Source organism: Syngnathus leptorhynchus, chromosome 14, assembly GCF_054491065.1.
Source record: "Syngnathus leptorhynchus isolate UIUO chromosome 14, UIUO_Slep, whole genome shotgun sequence".
Classification (NCBI taxonomy): domain Eukaryota; kingdom Metazoa; phylum Chordata; class Actinopteri; order Syngnathiformes; family Syngnathidae; genus Syngnathus; species Syngnathus leptorhynchus.
The window spans coordinates 10,849,525-10,872,500 of record NC_141208.1 but is presented as its reverse complement, the minus strand read 5'-3'; the positions used below and the strand labels follow the sequence as shown (position 1 = coordinate 10,872,500).

Genomic DNA, 22,976 nt, shown 5'->3' with positions numbered 1-22,976 from the left:
TCATTCCCTGACATCTAAATCCACCTGGGAATAAGACATTTAGTAAACTAGATGAATCAGGATATCTTCCTTTTATAAAACTAATCAAATTTTTGATTGACACGGTTTCATATATATTTATACAATTATTTATTGCAAAACTATTTCGACTGGGTATTAAAGTACCTCTCTCTATTTACATCTTTTTCTGTTAAAAAAAAGTAACAAGATATGTATTGTGGAATTCCTACTTCCTACACCATCAATTTAGTTGCTGGAGCAGTACTTCTATCCAGTTCTTGCATTGAACTTTGTGCCTGTCATTAGTCAGCCTTACCTGGTGTGTTGACACATTTATGTTCATCCGCACAAAGGTCAGTGAGTTCAAGGCATTCATCTCTGTCCTGCAACCACAATTGTAAACTTAGCTGTTGAACCCAAATGAACTCATTTTTTTTTGCACATTATTTTCTTTCTGTTCTGACCCACTGAACAATTTTTAAACAGACAAAATGACGACCGCTTCAATCTAACCTGACAGATTCTGTCGGTGTGGACTGAACACTGGGCAACCAGGAAGAAGCCGACTGGACAGACGGTACATTTTTCACAGCGAGGATGACCGCTCCTGAAGTCACAGTATTCCTCAGGGTCACATCTCCCACAGGTCACAAGGGAATGGCCCACCTGGTGGGCATTGGTCCAAGCTGAGCATTACTGTGCAGACTTGAGTACAAGAACATTGCAGTTTATTTGAATGAGTGTTCGCTACCTCGATGACACTAGCTTCCATGTCCTCCTTATGCAAAGAGAGAGCCTGTTGAACGCGATGTGGCCCACTTGGCTCACTCAAAATTTCCCTGTGGCTGTCCAGCTCCTCCTGCAGGTCCTGCATGGACATTTGCTTGATGGTGTCCAATAGCATGCTGTACTGCGCCTTCACCTTGAACACAGAAACAAATCAAGCCAGGAGAACTCTTCTCATTCAGATATGCCTCCATGAATATCTCACTTGCCGGATGTAGTCCTGCATTTTCCTCTGTTGCGCCAGTATGTCTCTCTGCTGGTGGAGCAGCTCCCCCTGTTGCTCGCCGAGGAGCCGATGCATCACTTTGACCTCTTCTTGCTGACCCTTTAAGGCTTCAACGAACTTCTCTTGGTCTTTGGACATCTGCAGCTGCAGGATGACAGCATCGTCGGAAGGAACATCATTGCTCCCTGTGACAGAGGAGGGACAAGTCCATGTTAAATCACCAGCCACAGCAAGACCACTTCGGAATCTCACAAAGCCTATCAAGAGGCTTTCTCAACTTATTTGTGCATTCCTCACTGCGCTAGAACTACCATACATACATACCATACACCGTGTTTTTCTGGGTGGGGGTGTTCACTTTTAGGGATTTACCGGCATTTGTCACAAGGTGTGACCAGGTTTGATGTGTACTGGATTTTTGCGTATACTTCTCAGGTATATCTGGTACATATAGAATGCGAATGTTTTTTTTTCCCATCCTTACCTTTGCTCTTGTTCTTCCTTCAAGCTACCTAGCCTAAGTAAAAAAACAAATTCAAATAAAAAAAGAAAATAAAGGAAAAAATTAAATAAATATATCAGAATAAAAATCGATCCATTTAATATTCTATTAGTTGTCAGTTAATCAGTTAATTGTTACGCCCCAATAAACACATTGTGCCAATACAAAGGTCACAACCTTGTTATACTCTGACACTGCCAAGCAAACATAAGCCTATTTTTTGTTAAGGAATGATTTTTTTTTTAATAGTAGTTTTTGTTCTTCACACCATCTAATCACATTAATAATCGCTTTGATACCAACCTGATTTTATGTCACATGTGAACTGTATCCATGCATCGCCTTCTGAGCGCTCCTCCATAAATTGTGCTGCTCTGTCTCTTACATGTAGCGGTGAAGAATTCCCTCTGGCATCTTCTCCATTTTGTGTATTGCAGCCAATGGACGCTTTTGGTTTCTGGCGCATCTGGAGGTCCAGCTTGCACGCGTTCCCTTTGCATTCCCGAGTGTCAGCAGGCGTTGCTTGACGACTGACAGTGGTTGGGCAGGTTCCGCCCGCACAACGAGGATGATACACCTCAGCAGTGATTGTTCTCGGGTTGGTCCTTCTCGTAGCATCAGTACCAGTTTGTTTCTCAAAGCCTTGATGGCGAGTGTTGGTATGGTGATGAACATAACGAGCATCCCGTTGGTTGTAGGCTTCACCTTGCCTGGGTTGAGTTGAGAGGTGAAGCTGTCGTCTGGAAACTTGAGTGTCCGTTGGCCCTTGTGCTGGGCTCCAGTCTTGGTTAGAGAGACATCCAGGCCCCTGGCACATTTGGGAAGCACATAAAGTTGTGCTCAGTAAAAAAGTGAGACTGCGTAAAAACATAGCAGAGATATGTGCCATGTTGCTAACTGTGTGAAGGGAAATCCTCTTCCTTCAAGTTCTTTTATCTTCATGGATAGTATGTAAGAAGCAACTGATTTGAAGCTCAAGTGCTCTGAATGGTCTCTGCACACTTTTGCTCCTTGTGGAGCGAGCTGCATGCATGGCCCACATGTGGGGGTTCACTGCATCTAATTTGCAACAGCTTTTGCTTCCAGTCTTAAATTAACCCGTAGTGTTCCTGGACGTGCCACTCGGCCACAAAACACACTGTATGCTTTGGGGCTGTTCTGTTCCAAATTAGTTGGTTATCTGACAAAAACCCAGACTCATTTTTTTTTTTGCTTTTAGAAGAGGTGTGCATAGAATTTGCCAAAGGTGAAAAATACAAGTCTCTGTTTGAAAAGCTAGTGTGTTTTTAATCAATCTTGTGGTGAAATGTCACCACAAGTGCCTTTCTTGTAAACGACTACACATTACAGAAAACTCAATTTACAAGTCATTTCGTCTCCAATAGACCTCACACAAAACATTTTTGAATGTTTCTCCCTCCTCTCCTGCTCTCTGAAAAACAACAGAACAATGGCGTATAGTGGGTTCGCAAAAATAACAAGTACTAAAATTATGTATAGCTATCGAGTCTACTCAAGGGTTAAATTTTCCGTCCCATCAACTTGGTTTCATAGCAGCTAGTGCAGAGTAATCAGAAAATAGTGAGAAGCTCCCAACCACACAAAAAGGAAAACATGTTGCTTTAACTGCATACAGGAAACACTTTGGGACTCCTTTCATGCAGCTGAGTCTCAATAAAACACTCTTCAATACTCGGCTCTTGGCTTCGCCATCCGTCTGTTTTCCGCCACTTCTGTGTTGGTTCATTTGTGCGACTGCAGCAGCAATCTCTTTAATCAGAGCTTGGAATTTAGAAGCAACGTGTGATTTGATTAATTGATGCTTAGGGCAGGAAAGTACAAGCGCACTCCATATGCTAAATACACAAAAGTGGCAAACCAAAGGGGGAAAGGCTTAGGCCACTATACAGACAGGTGAAAAATTACAAAACATTCTTGAGATTGAGCTGTCAGAGGATTTTATCCGGGCAATATGATATGAATTAACTTGAGTTACATTATTTCTCAAATGATGACCATGTGAGATGAGCTCTATAGCCACGTGGCCCATGGATGAAGTTTTTGAAGTTGGACAATGTTACAAGAGGTGATTGGGGCAAATCACTTGGAGTCCACTTCACCAATCTGGTATTAATCTGGCAGCCTTTGAGGTAAAAAAAAACAACTATTTTTTTTATCTAGGTTGACACAGTAATGTGAGGTCATTGCATCTGGATATGACCATGGGTCATGGCCACGGATTCTGTCTGAAGCGTATAAGCCTCTTATTGTGTAAGAGTGGGTGGCCAAGAAAAACATTGCAGACAACTGACTGAGGCAATCACAGCTCGAGGTTTGATTCATTATTGTGCGCATAAACTGAAGGAGAGCCGTCCAAAGAATAGGATCAGTCAAAATCATGACGCAAATGTCATTGTGGTGAACATATGCTGTTACTGCACTTTGTTCAAATTGTGATTAGACTATGAGCGTTGCCCTCTGCTGGATTTAAAGAAAACTACAAATCCAACAAAGGAAACGTTTGTGCTTGAATTTATATAATGTAAAATGAAAAAATCTCTTTATTAACATGAAGTATTCTTTTCAATGAATTGTTTATTACAAAAAGACTGTACATGAATTTCAATGAACACATCATATGTACAAATTGAGAGAAGACTAATATTCGTTTTTCTTCTCATAAACACTTAAGTTACCAATCGTTTTCCGACATCATACGAAAGACACAGAAAAAAGAAATCGGCATCCAGAAATGACGTTATGTGATTACATTACAAAGTTCTGCACATTAGTGGTTGACCCATGATTTCTCTATGAAAAGTACAAATAAATCCTTTACATACAAAGTGTGAGCAAACATTTGTTCGCTACTCCAAACCAACAGTAGATGTAAAAACAAGTGGAATGCAAAGCTAGAAATACATAGAAAAAACATTTTAGTTCCCCCACGCAAGTCACCGCATGACGGAAAAGTACAATCATAAATGAGATGTATTCACAGGAAATGTTTACCAACGTTCATGCACGTGGATGAATGAATACTAATTCGGCAGCATGTTTTTGTGTGTGTGTGTGTGTGTGTGGGGGGGGGGGTGTCTTCATTAAAATAGCAAAAGGCATTCCGATTGTTCGTTTTCTGAATAAGCCCCTTTGGTAAACAGCGCTCATCATAAATGTGTACAATTCCTTTGAAAAGTCAAATTTTCATTAAATTCAGTGTAGTTTTATTTTTTTGAAGAATATAAAAATCGCCATGTAAATTGATTTTTTTCCCAATATATAATTTATTGCAGTCATTTTGTGCATTCAAATTGACTTATGCTATTTAACCAATTCATGAGACATACATTTCAAAGGTGTACTCATTGATGTTGAGTGGCGTAAATGATTGTATCATGGCATCAGACAGCAAACTTTTGATTCTGAAATTCTATACATCCAACTGATGGGAAGAGTTTGGAAAAAAAGTGTTCCAATACTTGTCCATACAGTGTGTTGGTTGTCAATCACGCCACTCCTACAGTAACTACATTCACTGCATTGCAGAGACAATTACAATCAAAATGGCTGATTGTTCTCCCACTGGAGAGAAACAGACAAACAAGGCGACCTTGTTACATTTCTCTTCTGATTCGAGGTTGTTTGGGTTGATGATCATAGTTGTTAAGCACCGATGTAATAAAGCATCACACACAGTATGCTAGTCCGATGCAGTCAGAGAAAATTACAGAAGCAAATACATCTCTCTCTCTCTCTCTCTCTCTCTCTCTCTCTCTCTCTCTCTCTCTCTCTCTCTCTCTTTCTCTCTCTCGCGCGCACACGCACACACACACACACACACACACACACACACACACACACACACACACACACACACACACACACACACAGAAGATGAGATGAATTTGCTACAGTGTCTGGACAGCACATTAGCAATATGCAGTGGCGATGACTGACAGTTCCACGGTACACATTGGACCGATGAAAAAAAATTAATGCTCAAGTGAAACAAATTAAAATGTGTAATCTACTCTTGGCACCACCTCCATTGAAACAAATGGAAATTCACAAGGGGGAAAAACAGACAAATGCACTTTACTGTACTGTTAGCGTCTCACGTCACACTTTATGTACAAGTTAGAGAGCAGAATATTTTGGGATTACGCCCAGTTGAATATTTTTAAAGGGATCCCACAAATACCATCTAAAACATTAGAAATGTGTATTGTACTTTTCAGAAGATCTGTTAACTTGTTATTTATCCATTAGTGGTACAGTTACAGAGGCCTGCCTCACAATAAAAAGTTCTGGGCTTCAATGTGGCTCAGACTTTTGTGTGTTCGGTTTTTCCTGTGCTTTTGTGAGTTTTTATCCAGGTTAGTCTTATTTTCTCCTGCTTGAAAAATGTGTGTGCTTGGTGCATCTGTCCTTTGATTGAGTGGCCAGTATGTAGCCTTCCACTCATGGAAAAGGATAAGATCAGATTTACACACGCAAAAAATAAAAGTGGCAGAAATAAAAGGTTTTGTTTTCCACAGCAGATCTTCTACTAAACCATTTTCAGTGTTTTAGGTAATATCATAAATCCCTGAAAAGTAAAATCGGTTGAGTCCGACAAAAGTTTGACATTCAGTCGCGTGCTAATGCTTTTTTTTCCTTGATAGGGTAGAGTGGAATTTTCAGGTAGAGGGAGCCATGTGGCCAGTCTGCGGGTATACAGCGCAAAAGACACAGCAACACAATGGTAAGTTTCACTGTCAGTGATGCAGCACTTTGTGGAAGAACTGGACTCCAAATATGATACTGGCTGTGCTACACTAACATATGAACACAAACATTTAAAAATATCCAGCCTTCTCATGTTTGACAAGGCAAAGAGTTGAAGCTTAGAATGAAAAATTGCTGCTGAAATGCTTTTATCTTCTCCCTTCATGTTGTAAACTAACAGAAATGGCTCATCCAAAAGCTTCAGCAGCCATTGTGCTTCTCTCAGGCCGAAATGGTACATACGTTTCCAAACATTTTGCCATGGCACTTCATTCAAAATGAGAGCTGCAAGAACTGCATTCATCTGTACACCTTTACCTTAGAATCCATTTTAGGTGTGTTATATTTTATTTTTCCCTAGTCAGCATAGTGCATGATGGACTCGACGTAGTTACCCGGGAAGAGTCCGGTGACTCCGTTGCAGACGCCTTCGAACCAGCCGTCGTCGTTCTTCTTGATAATATAAATAATGGCTCCTTCCATGAAGGACAGCTCATCCTCTTTGTCCTTGCTGTAGTCGTAGATGGCCACAACTAAGAAATGACAGAAAAGAACACTCAAATAAAATGAACACTCCTCACAAAGGAGGTCATTTCGACTTACCTTTCTCTAAATAGGCCTTAGGGGCCCAGTGAGGATCTCCATCGGCATAGGGGTCACTGTAATGGACAACCGCGGCCTCCTCTTCTTCATAGTCGACAGGAGGAGGAGGAGGTGGGGGAGAGGGCTCCTCAAACACACCCATGTCCTCGGGCGGAGGCGGAGGAGGTGGGGCTGGGCTGTCTGTTACTGAAGGGCAACAAAAGCAAACATTATAGTGAATGAAAATTAAAGCGGAATACAATAAAAATGCTTTGAAAATACTGCTAACTGACAATAACAATTACTTTGATCACACTCCAGCAATTTTAAATTCTCATCAATCTGCAGTCAGTCACCTTGTATAATGGCAAAGATGAATTAAAAAGAAGATGCAGTGATCTTTCTGCTCAGTAGAGGGCAACAGAGTTGATTTGTTTGAAATCTGGAGCATGTATATAGTCCAGAATGATGTTTTCCTATAATATTTAACAGAAAATCTCAACATCAAACTGTATTTTTTAGAGACAGGTGGAGGGTGGACCGGGAAATGGCGTCAGGTCACATTTTCACCCCTCAATGGAGCGAGAACTGGTTGCAAGCTTTATGTTATCCATCACCATGGCAACAGAAAATAAATCCCAGGGACTCAGCACACAATAATTCCAAGCAGAGGTTTGAGTGCAAAAAGTCACCAAGCAAGCAGAGTCAATGTTAGGCAGTATATGCATGCTGAGAAACATTCTCAGCAATCCACATGCTGCTTAAGACCGAATACACCGAGCAACAACGTCTTGCAGCGGCAACATCTCGTCTGAGTACTTACTGCTCTCCTGCATTCTGGCCACAAAGCCGGTCAGAGGGATCTGTGGGGTCAGCTGGACCACCGGGGGAGGCGGAGGAGCCACAGAGACTACAGCGGCACCAGATGAGAAGAGGCGGCAGCAGAGAGAATGTTGATATGGTTGGTGGACAAAGAAAAGAACAAGTGAGGACCGTATTTTCCGGACTATAAGGCGCACCAGATTATAGGGCGCACCTTCAATGAATGGCCCATTTTAAAACTGTGTCCACATATAAGGCGCACCGGATTATAAGGCGCATAAAATAGAAGCTATACTGCAACAAACTGAGGTTGACTAGGGTTGCGGTATGCATCCACTAGCCAATCACAAATGAGCCCTCTGTAAACAATCGCGTTCTTCAAACGAGCTCCTATAAAGTGATCGGAACTGACTAAAGTTCAATCTAACACATTGGTACTGCTTACCTATGTTTCCCTTCCATATCGATCCGTAAAGTTACTCGAAACATTAACGGAGCAGTCTATTTTGAAATGAAAGAGCCTCACGGGTACAACAGCTATTCAGTGACGCCCCTGATCACGGTTGCCGTAATGCTGGGAAGCGATGCGACCTTGTAATTTACTAGTCGTACTAAAACGTACTGAAACATTTTGGCAGAGCACTGTGTACAACCAGTATGGATCAACAAATTCATCAATTTATCCATTAATAAGGCGTACCGGACTATAAGGTGCACTGTCGGCTTTTGAGAAAATGTTAGGTTTTTAGGTGTGCCTTATAGTCTGAAAAACACGGTAACCATATGGAAGAGTGAGGCCTGAAGAAAGGTGAGAACAAAAGCATAACGTATGTGAGGCAAAGTGTAGCGCAGAAGCATTGAAAAAAAAGAAAAGAATATTTGCTGTTGAGAAGCTGACAGAGGATTTGGACCATTCTAAGGTAAATTAGCTCTAAAGATGACTGAAATATTAAAATAGTTGACAATTAATTTAAATAAAACCAAAAGTGACTACAGTTTAAATAAGAAAACGCAGAAAAGGTTTTACACACACCAGGCAGCGTGTACTGTCTATGTCCGTTTGCTGTAAAAAACATTTCAGCATTCTCAAAGAGGATGTCCCAGTTTTGGTAGCCTGCTGGGTCATTGCTTCCCACGTAAGATCCCAAACCTCCTTCCTCTCTGTTTTATGTTGTCCGATGAGAGAGAAGCCATCAGAGCAAAATTGCTCAGAATGATGTTGCTAAGATAAACTGGGCCGTTCTCTAACAAATCAACAAAACAAAAGGAGTTCCTCTCTTTTTTTTTTTTTAAATTACAAGCAACTGTGACCTGTAATGTTCCCTCATTCTGTTGTAAAAGGACACTTATTAAAATTTCAATCGGACATAGAAATTATGAACAGCCAACATTAGATCTTTGAGCTCTTCTGTATAACCATGGACTAAAAATTCCCCACACCACATTTCTGGTAAAACACACTGAGATGAAGTCTTACAAATGAACTAATAGCTGAAATTGCGCAACACCCAGTTACCTGAATTCTGTGAGAATGCCGGGCCCCCGTTAATATGAGGCTGCTGAGAGGAAACAGAGGGAGCGCGGCGATACGTCCCCGTGGCTGACACCATGGAGGCCGAGGAGGTGGTGGAAGAGTTATGACGTGAGATCTGACGAGAAATGGTGCCAAACTGGGACATGGGGATTGGACCCAGCCCGGGACCTTGTGGCACAGAGGTGAAAGATGCCGCCGCTGTGGGAGCAGGAATAGCAGCTTTACAGTCTGACAAATCCGTTCTGTGATTAACTTCAAATAGCATCATTTATGAGATTCTGTAGGCTTCAAGTAGTAAGAAGGTGAAAAGATAGCAAAGATGATTCACCTCGGCTCATACTGGGAGGAGAAGGCGTCGGGACTGCCAAGGGGACACCCACGCCACTGCTTCCACTGTTCTCCCTGCCACCGCTACCGCCACTGCTGCCACTGTGCATTTAAAAAAATAATAGACGTGTGAGACAAAGTCCATCCAAGCGTAATGGTTTCTTCCTGCCATGACATGTCACCGTGGTAACAGAGTCTGCTTTGTCAGATGACAAATCAGGTTTGAAAGGCTACCTATTTGTCTGCCTCCCATCATAAGAAAGTGTGGCCTTTGTTGACACTTAATGAATTAACATCCTTGTTGTTGAAATGTGTATGAAAATACATTTGTCAGAGAAACTTAATTTAACTCAGATTCCCTAAGGTGTGTTTGCACCTGGATAAAGAAACGTGTGATCAGCTGTACCTGTGTGTCCGGGGCCTCTGATTGAGGGAGGCTGTACGTGCGGGGCTCTGTTGGCTGCCCAGTCGGGCTGGACTTGTCATGTAGTCATTGGGCACCACTGGAGGCTTCACTGGCTCCAGCGTCTTGTAAGGGGTGTTGCGACTAGACCCCAAAAAAAAAAAAAGCTGTCTTCCAGGGAGGTCGAACCCATCTTTAAATTACTTTTTCTTCCAGGGAGGTCGAACCCATCCTTAAATTCCTTTTTTTTAATAGGTGAGTCTCAATAACACCTACTAAATTCTTTTTTTCCAAAATCAACTCTTACCCCAAGGTACCGCGGCCGGCCATTGGGGGGCTCGGGGGTTTCTGGGTTGGTGGGTTTGTCCTAGACAGTGTCCCTCCTCCTCGTCCTGCAGCATTGTTCCCATTTTGCTGAGGAGAAAAAGAGGTGTTAAGAACACTTGACGGACATTGGCATGTTCCCTATTAGTGACAATCTTTTAATTATTGAGCAAAAATTTTATTCATTCATGTGAGTTGAACAAATTCACATATCAAGTGTAGTTTTAATGCATTGTGGTAAAGAGAAGAGAAAAGGTAACTATTATCTCTTACCTTGGCTTTAAGCCACTGAGTGCAAGCAGAAAAAGAGAGAAGAAAGATTTAAAAATATATGCTTACTGGTTAATGGTTTAATAGGCAGTCATTTCTTTCAGCAACATTAAGTGACAAGCTGTTAAGATATAATAAGAGGAAAAATGTCCTGGTCTGCCTGGCATTAAAATAGAAATAATCAATGGTGTGATTTTGTTTGATGAACTGAATCTGCGACTGAGATGTTAGCAAACCAGAAGACAGACACTATCTTGAGAAACTCAGAAAGCCGGATGAAGATTAAACATGCCAGCAACACTGCTTTGTCAAAATAATGAAAAAAGAGGAAGCAGCAAATAGATCATGTGGAGAGAGAATACACATCAAGCGTGAGGCAGGAAAGAGTCAACAAAACATATCCTCCGGATTCTACAGAGAAAGCGATGGGTCACATTTGGCAAACATGACTCCTTCCTGTGCGATACTAAAGGCCAATTGTAAGCTTGTCTATCAGCACATTTACTAGCATGCTAAGAAAGAAAATCTAGCATTAAAATGCAGTATGAGTTTGTAAAAAGACTGGATAGGAAAAATAATGTCATTGATTTTATTTGGGAAGAAATGAGCACAATCTGTCTTACTTTGACTCCGTGGCCCACATCATCCAGCAATGTGTAATCAATTGGTTTTCGAATGTAGCGCACGGGCCGTTCCATGTTGCCCGGGGCGATGATCTTGTGGGTGCGGGAGGTGTTTTTATTGGTGGTCAGGATGCCAATCTCACGACGGGCAACTTTCTCCTTGTGAATATCCACCGTCTGTGGAAGATAAAGCAGGTAATTAACAGCTACTAGTTTCTTTTCTCCCCAGCTAAATAAAGCAGCCTGTTCCACCCTACAACCTGAATCACCAATTTAGCTGTAAGATGGAGAGCAAATGGAAATAGCATACAAGTATATACACGAGCAAAAGTGTTCGGAGGAAGAGCGGCCATTTTGGAGCACGTACAAGGAAAAACGTGGAAGGGCAGAGAGCATCAAACCATGCTCTGTCCTGAAGCTTGTGGAGTAAAACGGCAGTTGAAAATGCTAAGCAAGCATGAGTGCCAGTGTCGGGATTTCATTTGGACCTTGACAGGCTTAATGGAGCACACAGTGGAGAGAACATTCTGTTTTTGACAGGCAGGGGGCATGGATTTGTGTAGCACGCTAAGAGCATGGGAAAAGGAGTAATAAAGAAAGAAGGGTTGGGGATTTTTGGCAGCTCTTGTATGATTGATGCCCTTTCCATGCACTGTTTTGTGCAGCTGTAATTGGGAATTTATAGTTGGACTGACGGCTTGGCATCGGCTTGGTTTTGATACCTGCAAGCTAAGTGCTTGAGATTGACGGTACCGAAGCATATTAAGTCGCTGTCGTTGCAGTTCCGTTCCTTTCAATTCACCTTAGCGGACTTGTGAGCCAGTAATGCTGTTCCATGGAGTAGTTTAATGTTATTTTGGAAACTATCTAGTCATCAAAATAGAATGATGCTGGTATGACTAGTACTTTTTTGTACCTGGGAGATGTGGTTGATGGAGGACTCCATGCGTCGTAGCTGCGACGCCTGGATGTCCAGTAGCTGGAGCACATTGTTGGCTAAGGCATTGATTTGGTAAGCCACGCTGGCCAGAGACTGGGTGGTGTACGACTTGGTCTCCTCCAGGGCCTTCCTCTTGTCTTGAGCCTGAGCAAACAGAACAGAAAGAGAGTAGAGAGTAAATTCTTTGTTTTATTTGGAAGACCCTGTCAAGACTAGCCGAGCGACGAGTTGATTGATCTCGGTGCTAACAACTTTGTGAATCTCCCAGATGGACATCATGGGACAAGTGTCCAGCCAAGTGAGTAGGAATGCCAAAACATTTCATATAATCATACACCTTCACCCGGCTGCTTGAACCATCTGTTTCCGTGAGTGTTTAAATAGCTGGAGGAACTGAAAGACATATTTATAGTTTGGAAGCAAAATAAGGCTCCACGTTGAACTATTCTTTTTAGATTTGAAATAAACCAATGTCCCATGATGAATGAATGAATTAAAAGCCTTTGGTTGGTGGTCATTATATATAATAGTCACTATATATAATATATAGTGGAGCCTCGATTTTCGAACGTCCCGGTTCTCGAACAACCGGTATTCGAACAAAAAAATTGAGATTTTTTTTGCTTCGGATGTCGGACGAAATTCGGTTGTCGAACCTCGCAAGATGAGCCGAAAGGTTAGGGTTGATTCCGTTCGTTATTACATTCTTGTTACTCTGAGGATTGCATCAACTCTAATCATGCCTCCAAAGGAAGCAAGTGGGAGCAGTAAAGCCATCCTAAAACACAAAGACGCTCCTAAAGCAATACGTGAGCGCCCGGCGCGCTGCAGTTCGTGATCGGACCAAATTAAGCTACCTGCGCACTGAGGTACACTTAAATTTTTGAAAGTACATCAGGATTTTAAAAATATTTTCTAAATTTTTGCGACCGCTCTGTCACAAAGCGACCAGCGCGGTGCAGTTGCGCGGTCGGCGGCGCGCTACGGTTGCGCGTTTGGCGGTGCCTTGCAGTTGCGCGATCGAACAAAATTAAACTCCCTGCGCACTGAGGTCCACTTAAATGTTGGAAAGTACATCAGGACTTTAAAAATCCATCCATTCAACCATCCACCCATCCATCCATTTTCTGTACCACTTTGTCCCAGCCATCATCGGGCAGTAGGCGAGGGACACCCTGAGCTGATTGCCAGCCAATCGCAGTTTAAAAATATTTTCTAAATTTCAGCTACCGCTCTGTCACAATAATGCACCAGCGCGGTGCAGTTTGGCGGTGCGCTGCAGTTGCGCGATCGGACAAAATGCCCAAATGAAAAAAATGCTTAAAAAAGGCTGGTTTTTTTTTTTTTCATGGAACGGATTACATTATTTCCCATGATTTGGAATGACAAAACGTGATGCGGAATTCGAACGATTCACTACTCGAACGGCCTTTTGGAACGGATTGTGGTCGAAAACCAAGGTTCCACTGTATATATGCTACACTATGCAAGTGTTCAGTATGCGAGTATAAGAACAAAATCATCATCTAAGCAGTTAAAAACAGTGTACCCAAATTTCCATCTTTTTTTTTTTTTAAAGGTTCTAACACTTGGATTTCATGTTATTCTGTTCAGGCTCAGGGATTATTCTTTCGCTCATTTTAATTCTCTCATCGAAAATCCCATCAATGTTGTTTAAATGCCAAAAACAATCACGATGACTAACCATCTACTAACATTTAAAAGGTGTGTTAGTAATAATACCACTATTATTTGTTCTTTGGGTATTAAGATAGAGTTTGTCACTGTACCAGATATACTTTTGGCGAGACAGACAGAGAGACAGACAGAGACAGAGACAGAGAGAGACAGAGACAGACACACAGACAGACAGACAGACAGACAGACAGACAGACACAGACAGACAGACACAGACAGAGAGAGAGAGAGAGAGAGAGAGAGAGAGAGAGAGAGAGAGAGAGAGAGAGAGAGAGAGAGAGAGAGAGAGAGACTTATAATAATGACCTTGCCAAAGGAGGAAAAGTCAGATATTTATTAGACCACCCATCAGTTTGTGTTTGACCTGTCTCCTCGCATTTAAGTTTTTATTAAATTGTAACTTTCATTATTCTCAAACCACAACATGCTGGTCCTGTTTCTTGCCCATGTTTACTTTAAGAAAGCACTCATGGTGAGCATTATTTTATATACTGTATCAGGTCATCTGAGTAGTAATGCCCAAATTTCCCACATTTTACCATGACCACTTGCATAACACTGTCAAGTACACTGTTTTCTGGGTGGATGAATGGTAACAACACGTGCATTATTTCAGATGAATCTGATTTAAATGGCTATCCCATTCATACACCTGTACATACATCCACATATTCGGTACACCTGCAGTCTGAGATCCACTCCATGCTGATACCTTGACATATGAGTTAATTACTTTTTGATGAGTTTAGAGTTACATTAATGAAACAGCAATAACCGAATGCCACGAGTGAAACTTGCTGTTAAAAATGGTGTAGAACATCACATTGACGTGTTCCTAGCACACAGTATTTAGGTTACCTCGTTTAGCTTCAAAAAGGGAAAATAGATTAGAGACGCTAACCTTTGCAATACAAAGCATTTGTGCACAAATACAAGCACAAAGCCTTTGCATTGGATCATAAATCCATTATGTGTGTACATAACCAAATATGCAGTCCTCTCACTCACTTGCATTGGAAATAGCCTATACATTCAACTCCATCACATTCAACTTGTAATATTTGGAGATACGAACCATACATTGTCTATTCGGGATGGTTAGGCGATTTGAGTCCCAGCTTTTCTAGTATTCTGTAAAAAAAAAAATTGGATGCTCGCTCACCACTTATAAACGGTAGAAAATGCTGTATTGCGATTCTTACTAAAAATGTTTTAACGCTACAATGAGGCAATTGGACATTTGTTTAGACATAACTGACAAAAAATACCTCGTAAAAAGTGTTATTTATATGTCGATCAGCAGCACGTTACGTCGTAAACTGCAGTCAGTGACGAAACACTCTGACAACGACACACCCTCTACTGTACAAGCAGCAGTAGCTTGTAACACAGGGATGGCAGCCTCGGTTTCCCTAACTACAATTTATTTGTCCTACTCTCACCACATTATATGCCTAGATTGTAATAGTGGCTGAAAATGACACTTTTGTATCATTTCGAAGATCATTTCCCTTATAAGACGCGCATTTCCTGTCGCTGTGGTCTCACTCACTTCTCCCACCGCGGCACCGCAGACACGATGAACATAATCATCAAATCATCCAATGCAATGTCAAATATCTTACCTGAACATAGTTGTTTTCACAATATTCCGCTACCCGGGAAAGGTTCTGGTAGCTCTCGACAAGAGCGTGTTTACCGGCAGGGATTTCGTCTTCTAACAACATTTGTAATTCTGCCATTTTACATCCCTTTGCATTTCTCTCCTCTCCCTGCCTTGTTCAATGAGGCGAGGCGATGATGCTGCTTTGTAGGCGGGAGAAAGAGAGCGGCTCCCCCGTCTGGAATAGCGGAGCGTAACCTGTGATGCACAATAGCCAATACGATAAGAATACAACAATAATACGGATCAGGATTATTCATTAGACCTTTAGATTATTTAGTTAATTAAATTCAAGATTTATGTAACTGATATATATAAACTCCGTCACACATTTGTACGTGGCTAAAATAATAACTCATTTGCGTTCGCTCACCCAAACCACGCCGATGCACTACATTTCCCACAGATTAATGCGGTTTAAATCCCTGATTCCCAAAGCATTGTGGGAAATGAGGAACGCCCACCTCCCCAAAGCTCATCTGATTAAAAAGAAAGAAAGAAAAAACTACAGATCCCCAACTGATTGTACTGTACGTGCCTTTTCTATTTGGCTCTTCCGACTCGACATTCATTTTTAACATTTTGCTTATTTTCAGTGTAAAGTACACTTAATGGTGAGTTAAAACAATTCTGATATTTCAATGTGCTTATTTGTTATCAATAACCCGACAAAACGCGCAAACCATTTATTATTATAAAATTAGATTGGTTTTCATTTCGTATTACAATTACTGTCAAATGTCATGTCATCTTGGAGTTAGTTTTTAACATTTTCTTCACCATATTTTAATTGTTGAAAGGTGAGGACTCTAGCGTTGACGGCTGTCACCATGGCGCAGGAGGACCAACACACCCTGCAGGCTAAATTCGCTGCTGCTGTCAAAGTGATCAGGAGCTTACCGAAAGAAGGTACACTCTTTTTTTTTCTGTTCATCATGGGAAAGAATTGATACTATGACGTTACGGTTATTTCAATTGGCTGAATTTTGTACAACACAGAATGACATGGTAGTGTGTAAAGTATCAGTTCAAGCTGACCTACATGTTTTAGGTTCACCTTCTGTTCATCAAGCTGATTAACGGAGCAGTCAAGTGTAATAACCCCTCCAGAGGACATACTATATTGTAATAGACAATGATTTTAATAGCCATGTTTACAATTATACTTATCTTCTTCAGGCCCTTTCCAGCTGTCGGAAGACATGATGCTGATGTTTTATAGTTACTACAAGCAAGCCACCATGGGGCCTTGCAGCTTTACCAGATCAACAGGTTTCTGGGAGTCACATGAAAAAAACAAATGGTAAGCAGTTTTTAAAAGTGCCTTTTCAATTTGCATGGCAAATATGTACTGTATATTATCGTGCTAATTTTGCATAAATTTGCTTTCAATTTGAAATCGAAAATCTGAAAAATGTTCATTAGTTTTTTCCTTCGGCTGCTATATGGCTTGTAAGAAAGATATTATATGTACTACTCTCACCTTGGTGAGATTTGTCACCATTCTACCCAGATTATAAAACGACCCCCATTTTTTCAAAACTCAAGTTTGAAAGACTTTTTGAACACCAAATTTAACTTTTAAACAGAAAATAATTACATCTGAAACAAATGATTATAACAATATATTGGAGCGAAAAAGCATGTTATTTTGCCTCATTCAAATCATGCAAAAACTGTCTATTACATCTTAATATCTGAACATTTAAATATGTAAGTGCAATCACATTTGTAAATGAATGGCTTCTTGTTTTTGAAATGTAAATAAACCAATCTACTGTGATAAAACAACATTTGCAATATCTGCATTAACCATCAAAGTGAAGTCTAACTGTAGTCTTGAAACAAATCTGAATAAGGAAAAACATTGCAAAAAAATAATGCAAGCTACTACCGCTATTGTTGGGGAGCCTGAGGACTGTATAGGATGGTTACGCTCTTTTCGCCCCCGGGTGTCGGTCAGAACACAGGAGGGAAGACGTGGTTCAGTTTTGATTGCTTTACTGAATTATTGGCAAATAATAATAATAATAAATTACCATCAATGAAATACTCTCGGCAACACACCAATCGAGACAACAAAATACATTTGCTGGCGACCCTTAGTCGCCGTGCCGCTGCGTAACGGCTACTCGTACGATGCGAGGCAAACTTAAAGGAACACGCCATAGCTGTCAATCAAACGGCGCGCACACGAAGCAAACCGTGATCGGACAAACGGCACAACAGTGGACCGTAGTAACAATAAAATGTATATACTCACTTTGCGTCAAAGACGCACACGATCAGAGCAACATACTCAGTCGATTGTGAGCGCGCCGGGCTGTCAATCAAACGGCGCGTACACGAAGCAAACCGCGATCGGACAGACGGCACAACAGTAGTAACAATGAAATGTATTGTAGTGTATTTTTGCCTGCGCATGTCTCTGTATGAGGCCCAATGACAGCTGAGGGGGACAAGAGTTATTTGCGTTGAGGAAATGTGCTTGGTTTCAGTAATGTAGAGGCACGACAGCATATAGATTGGCCGGTGTTCAATGACCAGGAAAACAACCGATTCGAGGGCTTTGTAAGGGCGGAAAGCCAACACATGTGCGGGGTCTCAAAACGCAGCTACTATTCAAAGCGATGAGTTCATGAGTCTCGCCAGGTATAAGAAAGGGGTTGCCTGGCAGACAGGAGGACTTTGAACATCGGGTCTGTGGGGCGTGAGAAAACAAAGACAATTCACCACAGTATATACTCACTTTGTGTCAAAGACGCACACGATCACAGTAACATACCAGCAACCTTTAACTTACCGCTGCACACAAGTGAAAATGGGTATAATGTCTCGGGCCCGAATATAAGACTACCCCCACTTTTTCAGTCTTATTTCAATGCAAAAAGCATTGTCTTATATTCGGGCCAAGACGGTATATCCATCTTCTGACATCGGTTGAATAAAATCTTTTTCCAAACAGCCGTGTGTCCCCGAAGCATTTCCTTCTTTAAAGACAGCATTTTTCACCAAGTGTTTTTTGAAGACCAGCAGAGCCACGAAGACAATTCACCACAGTATATACTCACTTTGTGTCAAAGACGCACACGATCACAGTAACATACCAGCAACCTTTAACTTACCGCTGCACACAAGTGAAAATGGGTATAATGTCTCGGGCCCGAATATAAGACTACCCCCACTTTTTCAGTCTTATTTCAATGCAAAAAGCATTGTCTTATATTCGGGCCAAAACGGTATATCCATCTTCTGACATCGGTTGAATAAAATCTTTTTCCAAACAGCCGTGTGTCCCCGAAGCATTTCCTTCTTTAAAGACAGCATTTTTCACCAAGTGTTTTTTGAAGACCAGCAGAGCCACGAAGACAATTCACCACAGTATATACTCACTTTGTGTCAAAGACGCACACGATCACAGTAACATACCAGCAACCTTTAACTTACCGCTGCACACAAGTGAAAATGGGTATAATGTCTAGGGCCCGAATATAAGACTACCCCCACTTTTTCAGTCTTATTTCAATGCAAAAAACATCGTCTTATATTCGGGCCAAAACGGTATATCCATCCATCCATCCATCCATCCTCTGTCCCCATGGGGGTCGCGGGCATATATCTTAGCAGTCATCAGGCAGTAGGCGTGGGACACCCTGAACCGGTTGCCAACCGATCGCAGGGCACACAGTGACGAACAACCATCCGCACTCATACCTAGGGGCAATTCGGCATGCTCAATTGGCCTACCAAGCATGTTTTGGGGATGTGGGAGGAAACCGGAGTGCCCGGAGAAAACCCACGCGGGCACGGGGAGAACATGCAAACTCCACACAGGGTGGGTTGGAGGAGGAATTGAACCGTCAACCTCCTGGCTGTGAGGCGGAGGTGGTAACCAGTGCTCCACCGAGCTGCCTTATATTTATACAGTATATCTATTTACAATATGTATGTATATTATTTATTGCCAGGAATGCATGGAGCTCTTTGGGAAACATGACAAAAGAAGAAGCCATGAAGAATTATGTTGAAAACATCCAGCTGGTATTTTTTTGTTTTGTTTTCATAACCAATTAAAACAATTGATGTTCTGTTCTACAAAAAAAACAAAACTTGCTTCATTTGTCAGATTTACAGCTATTGAGTTTTTCTGAACAAAAACTAATCTTGGAATGGTAGAATGCTATGCATGGCTGTAAAATGAATTCAGTTTAAAATTCCTCATGACTGGTCAAGATGGTAGAATGTTGAGAGCTTACAGGTGCCAGTGGTGTGATATAGTTATGAAATACTGTAAAGTATTAATTTACTCTTTAAAATAATTACTACTCACTAAAATTATTCCAATTCTTCTATGTTAGATTTTAGAGACAATGCCAATCTCAAATGAAGTGTCTGACCTGGTGCAACAACTTGGCAACTTCTACTTGGAAGAAGAGGAGGATGGAGACAATGAGGTGAACAGCAGACCTTTCACAAGGCCTTTTGCAAAGCAAGCAGGTATATAAAGTAATTAGGCGCCAGAGGGATGAAAATACCTCTTTTAATTGTCTAGTGGTAGCTTTATTAACAGTCTTTCTTTCTTTTATCTTGCATATAGAGCTGCTCAGTGCAACGACACCTGCATTGGAAGGCAAGTATTTAGTATCAAGAAAAGTAAATAATCTACTGGTGCTTAAAGTCAAACGTGATTTGTAGTTTTACATCCTTGCTCCACTTGCTGGTCCTTGTTTATTTAGTTTTGTTCAAATATATTAGAACAAATCTGTCTTTCATAAAGTCAATATTTTGTCTGACATTGACACAGATTTGTGTATATATATATATATATATATATATATATATATATATATATATATATATATATATATATATATATATATATATATATATATATATAAATATATATATATATATATAATACATAATTACGGTATACACACACATACACACATTTTAAACATTTTATTTATATATTTTATAATTTTTTCTGTCACTTTACAGGCTATGGAGATCTGTGGGACGATATACAAAACTTTCAAGAAGAAAGTTCCATGAGTTTTAATGAAGCGGAGGGGGTCGAATGCGAGGATAATGGTCAATATCCCCAAAAAGGTGAAATAAGTGAGCAGATCAACATAATCAACAAAGACAAGGCAGATAGAAAAGGAATCACTGCTATTGTAATTGACATCAGCATTGCCAGATTTGTAGTTCATAAAACATCCTGTCTTTTCTTTCTACTCCCGTCACAGCATGGAGCCCTGAGCCCAGGCTGAGGTGTTTAACCAGGAGGTCGAGCAGCAGCGTGGAAGCAAGCGTGTCCTCGTTGACCCACAGCTCGCTGAATAGTGACGTGGAGGAGGAAGAGCTGGCCTATGCTAAAGAACACAGCACATGCAGTCCCGCCTACACGAACTATAATGAGCAACAAACTGGTAACAGTGTGCATTTCAAATGATTACAATATTGTAGAGCATTTCATCATGTTAGGATATTACAATATCTTTGTTTTTTTCCCAACAACAAAGATGCTGTCTTGGCAGACTCTGATGATGAGGAATTCTGTGATTCAATGGATCATCCAGCCATGGAGAAGGTTTGTTCCGCATTAAAGGATAACGTTCCACAATGTGGAATATTTGCATATTTAATTTTTGCTCTGGCAATGAGCTGAGAAAGTTCCCTGCGGCTGTGAAACAGTTTGTTCACGGTGCTCTACCCAAAAAAAAACACCAGGTCATAGCTAATTGTAACACATAGCAAACATTATATTCAGTTAAATGTGAGTCTAGATAAACTAAAACTAACACAATGATTTACAAAATACTTTATTCGTTGTCTTTTAACACATTTTGAGATTCTACTCTTGTTTCAGTGTCACATTTGTTTCTATTGTTTTAATTTTGTTTACCCCGATTAAGTAGTGCATGTGGATGCGACTGATGTTTCTGAATTTGGATATATTCAATTGTTTTACATTCTATTTGTGTGCAGTTCTGAATTTGCATTATTTTCTTTAAGCGGTCTACAAACCAGACTGAGTTGAGTTGATATTATGTCATGTTTCTCCAACAAGATTCTGTCGACATCACAATTTCGGTCAGGTGGATCAACATCTGCTTTGGAAAAGGAGCAAGATCTTTGGTTTGAGAGCTCCTCCGACCTTAAAGCAGAAGACTACTTACTCCGAGTTGATTCTTACAGTAAAGAGAGTCACATGTTTCTTAAAGGTAAATAAAGCAATAACTGTAGCACATCTACACCTAAATCGAGTTCGAAGGTGTAAGCAGGACATTTTATCTTATACTGTGACTTTGCGGCTTATGTTTTAGATTCTCAGTCGCCAAAGACCGCCTGCAGCTCTCAACTATGGTTGCCTACCCGTGACAATGCGTCACACTGCACACAACCCAGCACAACTTCTTGGGGGAACGTCAATGAGCAAATATTTACAGCTCTTTTGAGACTGCAGGATGACATGACTGATGTGCTACATCGGTTGTACACTTTAGAAGAATTCACCGTGGAGCAGGTAAAACTCTAGGTCTTTCAAAAAATGTGCATCAAGGGTTATGGTAACAGTATTGTTCTGTATTTTATCATTTGAAGTCAAGATCATCGTTAGAAATCTGTGCAGATGCTCTACCTATGACACGACAGGTATTCGCATACAGTATTTCTATCTGAGTGTTTAAATAAAAGATTGTCAGTTTATGTTATAACTTCTCCACAGTTTATGACACCATCTTGGTGGCCATTTGAGCATTCTCCAATTACAATGGTGATGACAGCACTTTGGCCTGCTATTGCATATGGTTTGGTCCAGCTATATTCACGACGAAAGAGACAGTAAGCAAGCTACAGTAGTAGCTAAAGTTGCTTGATCTTTTGTTTTTACTTGACAACATTGTAAAATAGTGTTTTCTTGTTCCAGGATAATCATTTCAGTTCATCCTCGTATTTAAATATTATAATCCCTGGGTGTAATAGTTCCACTCTTGTTTACCTGACAGATAAACATCATGGAGGAACTTTGACTAGAAATGACAAATGAACATGATGAAAATGGCACGATTTGAACATTTTGTCAGAGCTTGGTGATTCATCACTTAATTTTAGTACAACAAACGGTGTTATTTATTATTCTCTTTTTTTGTCAAATGAACAATAAAAAAAGTCAACAAATATAGATGCTCCATTAGAATTACAATAAAAAAGTAAGACTGTTGAAACGTAATCATTCTTTTACTTCTGTGAAACACCTATGGACCATACTGCACAATTCGTTAAAGCTACAATTGGAGTCTCTTCACTGCAAGAACAGGTAGGTTTGAACAATCTTCACTCAGGCCTGTAGGCGCCTTTGAGTTTGAATATTCTCCTTGTGTTTGCATGTGCGCTCTGTTGCGGTCTAAAAACATGCTAGGTGAAGTTTTAGACTTGGGTGTCTGAAGTGCGAATGTGAATAAATGGTTGTCGATCAGGGGATGCTTTAAGAATAATTTTCAA

The 22,976-nt window shown here is 40.8% G+C and overlaps 3 protein-coding genes across 11 annotated transcripts in view; 1 reads left to right on the top strand and 2 right to left on the bottom strand.

The window, feature by feature from the left end:
* Positions 1-2,403, bottom strand: part of LOC147046651 (uncharacterized) — a 4,146-nt gene extending 1,743 nt beyond the window's left edge. The window contains exons 1-6 of the mRNA XM_085929187.1: positions 1,818-2,403; positions 992-1,197; positions 707-922; positions 514-666; positions 317-383; positions 1-24 (exon numbers count right to left, since the gene is read on the bottom strand). The exon at positions 1-24 is cut by the window's left edge and continues 1,743 nt beyond it. Of these exons, the coding sequence (XP_085785313.1) occupies positions 1-24; positions 317-383; positions 514-666; positions 707-922; positions 992-1,197; positions 1,818-2,403 (1,252 nt within the window). The remainder of the gene's footprint in view (positions 25-316; positions 384-513; positions 667-706; positions 923-991; positions 1,198-1,817) is intronic.
* A 1,697-nt stretch (positions 2,404-4,100) lies between these two features.
* LOC147046650 (abl interactor 1-like) lies at positions 4,101-17,751 on the bottom strand. 9 transcript variants are annotated; one of them, XM_085929180.1, is made up of 13 exons: positions 17,362-17,751; positions 15,430-16,743; positions 14,880-14,935; positions 12,083-12,250; positions 11,167-11,343; positions 10,257-10,363; positions 9,953-10,093; positions 9,548-9,648; positions 9,202-9,417; positions 7,687-7,773; positions 6,885-7,070; positions 6,677-6,814; positions 4,101-6,599 (listed from the first exon to the last, which is right to left on the bottom strand). In XM_085929180.1, exons 3-13 carry the CDS (start codon positions 14,880-14,882, stop codon positions 6,064-6,066), a joined length of 1,860 nt encoding a protein of 619 aa, XP_085785306.1. In that variant the 5' UTR covers positions 14,883-14,935; positions 15,430-16,743; positions 17,362-17,751; the 3' UTR covers positions 4,101-6,063. The 9 variants fall into 9 exon arrangements, with proteins under 9 accessions (XP_085785306.1, XP_085785307.1, XP_085785301.1 ...); XM_085929181.1 differs by having other exon boundaries at positions 14,885-14,935; XM_085929175.1 differs by lacking the exon at positions 14,880-14,935 and having other exon boundaries at positions 15,430-15,665; positions 15,841-16,743.
* LOC147046649 (acyl-CoA-binding domain-containing protein 5-B-like) lies at positions 7,753-22,757 on the top strand. The gene is made up of 13 exons (XM_085929188.1): positions 7,753-7,848; positions 16,268-16,376; positions 16,647-16,770; positions 19,436-19,508; positions 19,826-19,964; positions 20,065-20,097; positions 20,469-20,579; positions 20,720-20,902; positions 20,996-21,063; positions 21,544-21,697; positions 21,800-21,999; positions 22,077-22,127; positions 22,201-22,757. Exons 1-13 carry the CDS (start codon positions 7,789-7,791, stop codon positions 22,318-22,320), a joined length of 1,425 nt encoding a protein of 474 aa, XP_085785314.1. The 5' UTR covers positions 7,753-7,788; the 3' UTR covers positions 22,321-22,757.
* The last annotated feature ends 219 nt before the right edge of the window (positions 22,758-22,976 follow it).